This window comes from Lolium perenne, chromosome 1 (assembly GCF_019359855.2).
Source record: "Lolium perenne isolate Kyuss_39 chromosome 1, Kyuss_2.0, whole genome shotgun sequence".
NCBI classification, from domain to species: Eukaryota; Viridiplantae; Streptophyta; class Magnoliopsida; order Poales; family Poaceae; genus Lolium; species Lolium perenne.
Genome location: NC_067244.2, coordinates 228,958,511 through 228,970,884, shown reverse-complemented (window position 1 = coordinate 228,970,884; position 12,374 = coordinate 228,958,511). Strand labels below are relative to the sequence as shown.

At 44.5% G+C, this 12,374-nt stretch overlaps 1 protein-coding gene and 1 long non-coding RNA gene across 2 annotated transcripts in view; one reads left to right on the top strand and one right to left on the bottom strand.

The window, feature by feature from the left end:
• Window positions 1-2,099: 2,099 nt before the first annotated feature.
• On the bottom strand, window positions 2,100-3,813 carry LOC139834299 (uncharacterized). Its single transcript, XM_071824774.1, has 4 exons — window positions 3,750-3,813; window positions 2,685-3,656; window positions 2,360-2,595; window positions 2,100-2,255 (listed from the first exon to the last, which is right to left on the bottom strand). Exons 1-4 carry the CDS (start codon window positions 3,811-3,813, stop codon window positions 2,100-2,102), a joined length of 1,428 nt encoding a protein of 475 aa, XP_071680875.1.
• A 202-nt stretch (window positions 3,814-4,015) lies between these two features.
• Window positions 4,016-12,374, top strand: part of LOC127326923 (uncharacterized) — a 59,293-nt gene continuing 50,934 nt past the window's right edge. The window contains exon 1 of the long non-coding RNA XR_007868215.2: window positions 4,016-5,049. This is a non-coding gene — a long non-coding RNA (uncharacterized lncRNA). The remainder of the gene's footprint in view (window positions 5,050-12,374) is intronic.

Here is a 12,374-nt window from a genome sequence, read left to right as displayed (position 1 = left end):
CATCATCATCGTCCTCACTGTCCGCCCAAGCGCGGAATCGCTTTGCCGGCAGAAGCTTAGCGGGGGAGGAGGGGTCGCCCTCCTCCTTTTCCTCTTCTTCCCCTACTTCTTCTTCTTTCTCCTTCCCGTCGGAGGAGGTGGGTTTCACCCAAGGATGGAGGTCGTCTTCGCTTTCGCTTATCAGCTTCCCTTCGATGAGGAACTTGAGGTCGTCTTCCCCATCGGTCAGAGGCAGGTCGCCGTCTGGCACATGATCGAAGTTCCACTCCGGCTCGCTCGAGGAGAAGGACTGGAGGGAGAGGCCGGAGGAGGCGGAGGAAGAGGAAGACATTGCTACAGGGAAAGAGGGTTTTTTCGGTGCCGATAGCTAGAACAGAGGAAGGGGATGAAGAGGGATGATCAATCGGCGCAGTTAAATAAAGAAGGAGCCTAGTGGAGATTTAATGCCATTGCAGTTTCCGAGGGAGTGATGCTAAAGCTATCAAATTTTGCAAGGGAAGTTGAGAAGACAAGGCATCATGATGAAGGATACTGCAACGTTTCTGCTCTGCCATGACATGACCCGACGAAGGAAAAGCAGAGTGGTTTTGAAATTATCATTACCAAAACCAGGGGGGCATGTGTTATCACCAGATTTTGACCAAATCAGGAGATGGGCCGTAAGGGAGATGGGTTTGGAAGATTACATGTGGAAGATCTCTGAAGCGGCCTTGCACGAAGAGTTTGGGCTGGATTGCCCGTGTATCTGTAATATAGTAGATCGCATCTTAGATTAAAAGATAGAGTTTTACCTGTGCACGGTTAGGTGCACACCTAAATTAGAAAGTCCCCTGGACTATAAATATGTATCTAGGGTTTATGAAATAAACAACAACCAACGTTCACCACAAATCAATCTCGGCGCATCGCCAACTCCTTCGTCTCGAGGGTTTCTACCGGTAAGCATCATGCTGCCTAGATCGCATCTTGCGATCTAGGCAGCACAAGCTTATCTCGTTGTTCATGCGTTGCTCGTACTGAAGCCTTTTTGATGGCGAGCAACGTAGTTATCTTAGATGTGTTAGGGTTAGCATTGTTCTTCGTATCATATGCTGTTGTAGTGCAACCCTTGCATATCTAGCCGCCCTTACACCTATCTTAGGTGTAGGGGCGGCACCCCGCTTGATCATTATTTAGTAGATCCGATCCGTTACGGTTGCTCCTTGTTCTTCAAGGATTAGTTTAATATCTGCAATAGTTAGGCCTTACAAAGGGTTGGAGGATCCAGCGACGCGTAGGGTGTCGTTTGCTAGCCCTAGACAGGATGTTCCGAGGATCAACCTCGTGTTGGTTTTTAGGCCTTGTCTAGGACCGGCTTACGATCACCGTACGTGACCGCGAGGCCCAATCGTGAGTAGGATGATCCGATTATGCGGTGAAAACCCTAAATCGTCGTAGATCGTTTTAGCTTTATCTTGATCAAGCAGGACCACCATATGTTCGTGCACCTCGTACGAATCATGGGTGGATCGGCTCCTTGAGCCGATTCACAGGATAACCTGAGAGCCGATCGAGGCTCGTATTTAATGTTTACGTGTATGCCATGCAGGAAACTAAGCGAGGCATCTACATCACCTTCCTGACCAGGTATAGGTCAGGTGGCACGCCCTTGCACCAGCATCGGACGTGCGTACCAGAGGCTTTGCGGGCCGTCGCTCGGAGGGACCAGGGCCAGCCGCAGCCCTAAGTTGTTCCCGGCTCTACTGTGTTGCCCGTCGCTACTCGCCGGTGGGTTTCTGACCGCAACAGAGCACCACATGGTCCATGGGGCATATGTTTGACCACCAGAGCATGCAATACAGGGTACTTGTCCTTGTTAGGAAGTTCTGCTGATATCACCTTGTCGTATCCGTCAGGGTTTGTTAGCTTGCTATCCGAGCTCATGATCAGAAGCATGTGCTCATGTGGCAGCCCCCTCTTTTGAAACTCGGTAACATGGACATATGCAACAACCTCACCAAAGTAATGTTTTTTTATCAAGAGATCCTTCATACTTCGCAATTTGGCCCTGTATACTCTCGCCACAAGGCCCAGTGCGGGGTACAAGTCATTGTGATAAATTAATCAGGCTTCCCGAACCGTTGGACTATCGCCATCGCATCAAGGAATCTTCGCTGCATGTCTCTATCACCTCCTGGAAAAGTCCTCGGAAGCACGATTCTCTTACCAACCCGACAACCACGTGTCTCTCCAGCATCCATGACATCAACAACACCCTTAAGAAAATAAATCAATCAAAACATCATTTAGCACGGTATTTTTAAATGTGTAAGGGGCGATGCGTGTGTATATAAAATGGAAACGGAGAACAACATGATACCTGGTATAGATCAGCACGAATGCTCTTTTGATTCTTAGGATCAGAGAAGAAATCAAGTCTCATAGTCTCCATCTTGATGTACATGTCGACTGCCCATTGCTGGAACCCACGTGCACCAAACAATATAATGTTAAAAAGTCCTTTTCTGACTTGCAGCTTGAAGCAGTAGTACTCCCTTGCGCTAACAAATTTTCTGGACCCTCCGGTTGCATCATCATCGTGGTTCTCTTCATCGTCTAGAACATGGATAAAGAAATGATTGGTTGCTGATCTCCAGAAACAAAGAATAAAATGTCAAACAAGTTAAAAGCATGCGGATAATTACCTGCTACCTCATCCGTGTTTTGTTCCAGAAGTACATTTGAACTCCGATCTAGACCTTGCAAGTCTTCACGCTCGATGTCATCGTCGTTGTCCTCTTGACCGACTTTAGGTGGTGTCTCATATGGTATCCAGTGGTTCCATCCCGTCTCCCCTCTCGGGAAAAATAATGGATACGCCAAAGGATCATAGCAACCATAGTAAGCTCTAATAAAAATAGGACGGTCCCCTTTTCCATAGAGGACAACTTGCCTATCAAAAGTGTTTTGTGGGTCACTCCCTTCAACCCACATCGCTGCAACCTGGGAAGCTGTGGGGGCATTGTACCTTCGCTGGTCCAGCCTTATATCTGTGTTAAGGGATATCCTATATTCTTCTAGGTTCGGAACGGATCCAATGCTCTTAAAGGTCTGCACATATGGGTTGTCCTCTAGTATCTCCAGAATCTTCCGTATGATATTGATATCAAGGTCTGGAGAGCGCTTTACTCTATGTTCCAATGTTTCATCCGTATCATAGAAGTAGAGTTGGAGATGTCTAGGTCCTTGACCACCAGGCACCAGATCGTCCATCTTATAATACATTGCTCCTTGTGCTACAAATGTATACACACCGGTTCTCGCCGCAGTGCTGACTGTCTTATCAAGGGTGACTCCAAGCCTTGTGAAGGAGAAGTGGGTGTTGAAATATCGTATGTGTTTTCTGAAATATTTTGCATCAGCATCAACCTGACTTGTAAACAACAAGCGCAACTCTTGAGGAACTTCAGGGGTAGCTATCTTGACTTTTCCTTTTCGGCAACAGAACGCGGGGCCCTCATATTGGAGCCTCATTGCTCCACAATATATGCAGTCATTGACTGGCTTCAAAACATGATGCTTCTTTGGTAGATTGTGGTACACGAAGTCATAAGGATCATCATTCTGTTTACCTTGAGGAACATCAGTTGCCACTCTGTAAGAATCGAACACATCCCCTGCACACAGATATAATTAGGAGTAAAATATATGTGCCACAATATTATATTAGAATTTTAGAGGCAATAAATTTATTCTCTGGCGTAATTTACCTATACCACTAAAAATCCTGCACTCCTCGTCATCATCCTGTATTGTTTGTTCCTCCTCTTGCATGGTTTCCAAGTTATCTGTGAGAGAATCATTTTTAAACAGGTAAAACATTTTTTTTTAAAGTCTGCAATTTTACATGCGAAAACAACATCTTGTTCAGTTGGCTCAAAAATCCCCGAAGGATCGGCGTCCTCATTGCTGTTTGTGTGAGGTTCACCTGGAAGATGCAACAAAATGTCAGGAAATATCATAATTAGCATGCCAACAATACCAGTTCGCCGGGTTGCTGAGGGTTCTGCATGTATGATAGGTGTACATGGCAAGGAGATTGTGACCGCTACAATGTCATCCTTGCTAGATACTGACCTGGTTTCCCGAGTGGATATTTTATAATCACGGTTCTTCTGCAATCGTGCATGCCTCTGTCCATCTGGCATTAATGAGTACCGTTCCCTATGGCGCTGTCGTGTCTCTTCAGAACAATCACGTTGTCGTTTCTTCTCAGAATACGAACTGTTCGTTACGAAGCTGTCTTGGCCATGCAACCCGGAAGATGTAGACACTTTCCACATGTATGCATCATTTTTGTGTAGCCAATCACTGCTATCGTCGTCGAACATAGCTGACTCGTTGCACGGCATGTGAAGATCGTTGGACATCTGGGAGTATGCAGAACCGATCCGCGTAACAGCTAAAGTAGTATACAACATGAAAACAATTAGGTTGTGATGTCATGTCAAAAATTTATGCAGTAAAGTATTTAAATTTAATGCTGGTTACGTACCATTTATATGGTAGTTAGTTATGTTGCTTAGTGGAGTATGCTGTGAGCTCCCTAAAATTTCCGTAGAAGCTTTAGACATTTGCCCAGAATTAACATCACTCCGAGTTGCAGCCTTGATAATATGCAAAGCTCCGGACTCATGTAATTGTGCAGAACCTGTGTGTGAATTGTGGGATGCATCTATTTGCTGTACAACTGTAGCCATACCTATGAACATTTTGCAACACCTAGTTCTGCAATGTACCATAATCTGTATTACGAAAACACGGAATAGTAATGATGTCAGTTTAGAAGAGAAGACCTGCAGGGTCCATGTTTTCGTCATTCATACGGACTGTTGATTGCTTTTTGAGCTCTCGGGATTGGCGGCGGCGCTTTAAAATTTCATCTTTATTTTTTGCATAGCGTTCCCTATCCCTCTGCCTCTTGAGCTCTTTAGGGTCTGCATATACTACCTCTTTAGGACAAAAATCACCAGAGCCTGAAACTAATTTTTTATATATATGATGTTTTAGGTTGTGTTGCGGTCAGAAACCCACCGGCGAGCAGCGACGGGCAACACAGTAGAGCCGGGAGGCTCCCAGGACTGCGGCTGGCCCTGGTCCCTCCGAGCGACGGCCCGCAAAGACTCGGCACGCACGTCCGATGCTGGTGCAAGGGCGTGCCACCTAACCTATACCTGGTCAGGAAGGTGATGGATGTGCCTCGCTTAGTTTCCTGCATGGCATACACGTAAACATTAAATATGAGCCTCGATCGGCTCTCAGGTTGTCCTGTGAATCGGCTCAAAGAGCCGATCCACCCATGATCCGTACGAGGTGTACGAATATATGGTGGTCCTGCTTGATCAATATAAAGCTAAAATGACCTACTACGATTTAGGGTTTTCACCACATAATCGGAACATCCTACTCGTAATTGAGCCTGGCGGCCACGCACGGTGATCGTAAACCGACCCTAGACAAGGCCTAAAAACCAACACGAAGTTGATCCCCGGAACATCCTGTCTAGGGCTAGCAAACTACACCCTACGCGCCACTGGATCCTTCAACCCGTTTGTAAGGCCTAACTATGCAGATATTAAACTAATCCTTGAAGAACAAGGAGCAATCATAACGGATCGGATCTACTAAATAATGATCAAGCGGGGTGCCGCCCTTACACCTAAGATAGGTGTAAGGGCGGCTAGACGTCTAAGGGTTGCACGACGACAGCATATGATACGATGAACAATGCTAACCCTAACACATCTAAGATAACTACGTTGCTCGCCATCAACAAGGCTTCAGCACGAGCAACGCATGAACAGCGAATAAACGTGTACTGCCTAGATCGCAAGATGCGATCTAGGCAGCATGATGCTTACCCGGAAGAAACCCTCGAGACAAGGGAGTTGGCGATGCGCCTAGATTGGTTTGTGGTGAACGTGATTGTTGTTTATTTCATAAACCCTAGATACATATTTATAGTCCGTAGACTTTCTAACGTGGGAATAATCCCAACCGGGCACGAGCCAAACTCTATCTAATCGACACATATCCTACTATATTACAGATACACGGGCAAACTAGCCCAAACTTTGCATACAAGGCCGATTCATGTATTCCTTCCATCTATATCCTTCAAGCCCATCTCCAATCGCGGCCCACCTCTGATCCGGTCAAATTCTGGTGATAACACATGCCCCCCTGGTTTTGGAAATGACAATTCCAAAATCATTCTGCTTTTCCTTCGTCGGGTCATGTCGTGGCAGAGCAGAACCGTCGCAGTATCCATCATCATGATGCCTTGCCTCCTCCGCTTCTCCGCGTGACCTGGCAAATTTTTTTTTCTTTGGGCACCACTTCCTCGGAAACTGCTGTGGCACTGAATCTCCACCGTATCCTTTTTATTTAACCGCATTGAGCAATTCGCTTCTCTTTCCCCTCCTCATCCTCTATTCCTCTGTAGCACTCGAAAAACCTTCTCCCACCATGGACTCTTCCTCCTCTTCCTCCTCCGGTCTTTCCTACCGGTCTTCCTCCTCCCGCGAGCCGACGTCGGAGGACATACGCGCCCCGGAGGAGTGGGATCAGGAGGACCACGCCTCCTCCGTCTGGTCCGAGGACGACAAGTCCTTGACCAGCGGAGATGAAGACCTCCAGTTCCTTGCTGATGGGGAGCTGGAGTCGAAGAGCGAGGACGACTCGTTCTCCTGGGACGGTTACACCTCTTCTGAGGAAGAGGAGGAGGAAGACGACGACGACTCCCTCGAGGGTTACCCGCCGGCGAAACGCCTCCGCACCTGGTGGGATGACGACGATAGCGACGACGAGGAGGAGGATGAAGCTCCCGTAGAGGGCTACGGGAGCAGCGACGAGGAGCCCGCCGGCAGCAGTGCCGACGAGAGCTCCGAGGACGATGACAAGGGCAGCGACGGCCCGTAGACTAGGATCTACTAGTATAGGCCTAGTAGTAGTAGATTGGTCAATAGACCTTTCTTTTGTTCTTCCTTCCTCGAGCAATCGGCTCTTGTAAGAAATCCCATTATCAATGAAGAAGTATTTCCCCATTAATTTTGCTTTCTTGTCAACTTTTCCGATTGTCGAACGAAGTCGCTGTACAGAGAGCCGATGGCAGGGCATCGGCTTGCACTAGTTGCCTATTCACATGGTCAAACAGGTCCAGCCCATGTCCAAACCATCCCCCAACCTTAACTGCACAGATTCAACTCCTCAGTAAATCCACTAGGAGATTTATCTCAAATATCATGATCACTGATCTGAATCCGATCTGTTAACCTGCTCAATTGAGCTTGTTCCTCTAGAGTCGATAACAATGCATCGGCTTTTATTATTCTGAAGTCGATGTCCGTGCATCGGCTGTACTAGCATACTGTTGTCTTCGCATATTTTCTCAAGTCGATGTCTGTGCATCGGCTGTGATTTGTATGTACACACGCACATTAATTTTTTACCGGCCGATTTAAAATCGGCCCCCATATCTCACTGTCCATCATCCCACATGCTTGGGAAATACTTCTTGAGATGTTGGCCAGTGACGGCCACTGGGAACTTCACACCATCCAACTGTTCAAGCATGTAGGCATTGCCCTTCAGAACCTGGATGACTTTGTAAGGACCGTGCCAATTAGGAGACCATTTGCCATATGCTTTATCCTTGGTTCCTAGTGGCAACACGGCTTCCCATACTAGATCACCAACTTGAAACTCCTTTGGTCTCACCTCCTTATTGTATGCCCGAGCTACCCTGGCTTTGTTCTCTTTAATCTTCTCCAACGACCAAAGTCTGAGTTCCGTTGCATCCTCAATAGTGTCACTCATCAGGGTTGCATACTCTTCAGGTGTCAGGTGATGCGTGTGGTTGACACGTCCGTTCGGAACCCCAAGAGGAAGGTGTGATGCGCACAGCGGCAAGTTTCCCTCAGTAAGAAACCAAGGTTTAATCGAACCAGTAGGAGTCAAGAAGCACGTTGAAGGTTGATGGCGGCGGGATGTAGTGCGGCGCAACACCAGAGATTCCGGCGCCAACGTGGAACCTGCACAACACAACCAAAGTACTTTGCCCCAACGAAACAGTGAGGTTGTCAATCTCACCGGCTTGCTGTAACAAAGGATTAACCGTATTATGTGGAAGATGATTGTTTGCAGAAAACAGTAGAAAAGTATTGCAGTAGATTGTATTTCAGTATAGAGAATTGGACCGGGGTCCACAGTTCACTAGAGGTGTCTCTCCCATAAGATAAATAGCATGTTGGGTGAACAAATTACAGTTGGGCAATTGACAAATAAAGAGGGCATGACCATGCACATACATATTATGATGAGTATAGTGAGATTTAATTGGGCATTACGACAAAGTACATAGACCGCTATCCAGCATGCATCTATGCCTAAAAAGTCCACCTTCAGGTTATCATCCGAACCCCCTCCAGTATTAAGTTGCTAACAACAGACAATTGCATTAAGTATTGCGCGTAATGTAATCAGTAACTACATCCTTGAACATAGCACCAATGTTTTATCCCTAGTGGCAACAACACATCCATAATCTTAGAGATTTCTGTCACTTCCCCAGATTCACGGAGACATGAACCCACTATCGAGCATAAATACTCCCTCTTGGAGTTACAAGCATCTACTTGGCCAGAGCATCTACTAGTAACGGAGAGCATGCAAGATCATAAACAACACATAGACATAACTTTGATAATCAACATAACAAGTATTCTCTATTCATCGGATCCCAACAAACGCAACATATAGAATTACAGATAGATGATCTTGATCATGTTAGGCAGCTCACAAGATCCGACAATTAAGCACAATGGGGAGAAGACAACCATCTAGCTACTGCTATGGACCCATAGTCCAGGGGTAGACTACTCACACATCACTCCGGAGGCGACCATGGCGGCGTAGAGTCCTCCGGGAGATGAATCCCCTCTCCGGCAGGTGCGGAGGCGATCTCCTGAATCCCCCGAGATGGGATTGGCGGCGGCGTCTCGATAAGGTTTTCCGTATCGTGGCTCTCGATGCTTGGGGGTTTCGCGACGGAGGCTTTAAGTAGGCGGAAGGGCAGGTCGGGGAGGCGGCACGAGGCCCACACCACGGGGCCGCGCGGCCAAGGGTGGGCCGCGCCGCCTAGGGTGTGGCCACCTCGTGGCCCCACTTCGTCTCATCTTCGGTCTTACGGAAGCTTCGTGGCGAAATAGGACCCTGGGCGTTGATTTCGTCCAATTCCGAGAATATTTCGTTACTAGGATTTCTGAAACCAAAAACAGCGACGACAGAATCGGCACTTCGGCATCTTGTTAATAGGTTAGTTCCAGAAAATGCACGAATATGACATAAAGTGTGCATAAAACATGTAGATAACATCAATAATATGGCATGGAACATAAGAAATTATCGATACGTCGGAGACGTATCAGCATCCCCAAGCTTAGTTCTGCTCGTCCCGGCGAGTAAAGCGATAACAGATAATTTACGGAGTGACATGCCATCATAACCTTGATCATACTATTTGTAAAGCATATGTAGTGAATGCAGCGATCAAAACAATGTATATGACATGAGTAAACAAGTGAATCATATAGCAAAGACTTTTCATGAATAGTACTTCAAGACAAGCATCAATAAGTCTTGCATAAGAGTTAACTCATAAAGCAATAATTCAAAGTAAAGGCATTGAAGCAACACAAAGGAAGATTAAGTTTCAGCGGTTGCTTTCAACTTACATCATGTATATCTCATGGATATTGTCAACATAGAGTAATATAATAAGTGCAATATGCAAGTATGTAGGAATCAATGCACAGTTCACACAAGTGTTTGCTTCTTGAGGTGGAGAGAAATAGGTGAACTGACTCAACAATGAAAGTAAAAGAATGGTCCTCCATAGAGGAAAAGCATCGATTGCTATATTTGTGCTAGAGCTTTGATTTTGAAAACATGAAACAATTTTGTCAACGGTAGTAATAAAGCATATGTATCATGTAAATTATATCTTACAAGTTGCAAGCCTCATGCATAGTATACTAATAGTGCCCGCACCTTGTCCTAATTAGCTTGGACTACCGGATCATCACAATGCACATGTTTTAACCAAGTGTCACAAAGGGGTACCTCTATGCACTTTGTACAAAGGTCTAAGGAGAAAGCTCGCATTGGATTTCTCGCTATTGATTATTCTCAACTTAGACATCCATACCGGGACAACATAGACAACAGATAATGGACTCCTCTTTTATGCATAAGCATGTAACAACAATTAATAATTTTCTCATATGAGATTGAGGATATTGTCCAAAACTGAAACTTCCACCATGGATCATGGCTTTAGTTAGCGGCCCAATGTTCTTCTCTAACAATATGCATGCTTAACCATAAGGTGGTAGATCTCTCTTACTTCAGACAAGACGAACATGCATAGCAACTCACATGAAATTCAACAAAGAGTAGTTGATGGCGTCCCCAGTGAACATGGTTATCGCACAACAAGCAACTTAATAAGAGATAAAGTGCATACGTACATATTCAATACCACAATAGTTTTTAAGCTATTTGTCCCATGAGCTATATATTGCAAAGGTGAATGATGGAATTTTAAAGGTAGCACTCAAGCAATTTACTTTGGAATGGCGGAAAATACCATGTAGTAGGTAGGTATGGTGGATGATGACCCACAAGTATAGGGGGTGTATCGTAGTATTTTCGATAAGTAAGAATGTCGATCCCAACGAGGAGCAGAAGGTGTTGACAAGCAGTTTCGATGAAGGATTCACTGTAAATGCTCACAGACAAGTATTCAGGGGGTTTTGATGTAACAGTTGAATAAAGTACGAGTAAGTAAAGTGCGAGAGTAACAATTGCAGCGAGTGGCCCAATCCTTTTTAGCACAAAGGACAAGCCGGTTTGTTTACTAGCAAATCATCAAGAGTGTAGCCAATAGCTCCTCGGTGCTTCTTCAATATTTCCAATAACCTTTCTTCCTCAATCTCTGAAAGCTTAGAACTAATAATAACAGGATATATTTTCTTATCATCAATATGAGCATATTTAAGATTATCAGGCAAAGGCTTTAAATCAAAAACAGGATCTTCCTTTGGTGGCGGTGTTGTACCCAAATCTTCCACCGGTAAATCATGCTTGAGAATAGGTTGGCGAAGAAAAATTTCCTCAAGCTCATCTCTTTCTTTCCTAAAAACTTCACTCTCGCTATCCTCCAAATGTTGCTGCAAAGGATTATTAGGAACAAGAACAATAGATGCACACTGTTCCATTTTAAAATCATCACTAGGCAAATCAGCTTTATAAGGAGTTTTGGTAAATTTAGAGAAGTTAAACTCATAAGATTCACCAGCAAATTTAGTCAAAATTTTCTCTTTCTTGCAATCTATAATAGCTCCACAAGTATTTAGAAAAGGTCTACCGAAAATAATAGGACAATAATCACTAGCAGCAGAACCAAGTACCAAAAAGTCAGCAGGATATTTAATCTTACCGCATAAAACTTCCACATCTCGAACAATACCAATTGGAGAAATAGTTTCTCTATTAGCCAGCTGAATAACCACATCAATATCTTCAAGTTCACAAGAATCAATTTCGTGCATAATCTCCGTGTAAAGCTCATAAGGAATAGCACTAACACTTGCACCAATATCACATAATCCATAATAGCAATGATCACCAATTCTAACAGATAGCATAGGAACACTAGCTTGTTTGGGTTTATTAGGATGTGAAACAATATTAGAAGCATCTTCACAGAAAATAATATGACCATCCTCCACATTTTCAGTCACAAGATCTTTAACTATTGCAACAGCAGGTTCAACTTTTATTTGTTCTTCAGGTTCTACAGGTTTCTTTTCACTTTTATGAACCGCACTATTTATAACAGAGTACTCCTTCATTTTAGCAGGAAAAGGAGTTTTTTTCAATATAAGCTTCAGGAATAACATGATCAGCAGTTTCAACTACAACGCATTTATTAATAGATGAATCAATTTTATCTTTATACGGTTCATGATACTTATCAAAATTCTTCTTTGGCAATTCATAATGAGAGGCAAAAGCTTTATAAAGATTTACAGCAACTTGAGAATCAAGACCATATGTAGCACTCATATTACGAAATTTATCAGTATCCATAAAAGCTTCAATGCATTTATAATCATAAATTATACCTGATTCTCTGTCCTTGTCGTTCTCCCAACCTTCAGTATTTTCTTGGATCCGATCAAGAAGGTCCCTTTTAAACTCTTCTTTGTTGCATGTAAATGATCCAGAACAAGAAGTATCCAGCAAGGTCTTGTCTTGAAAAGAAAGTCTTG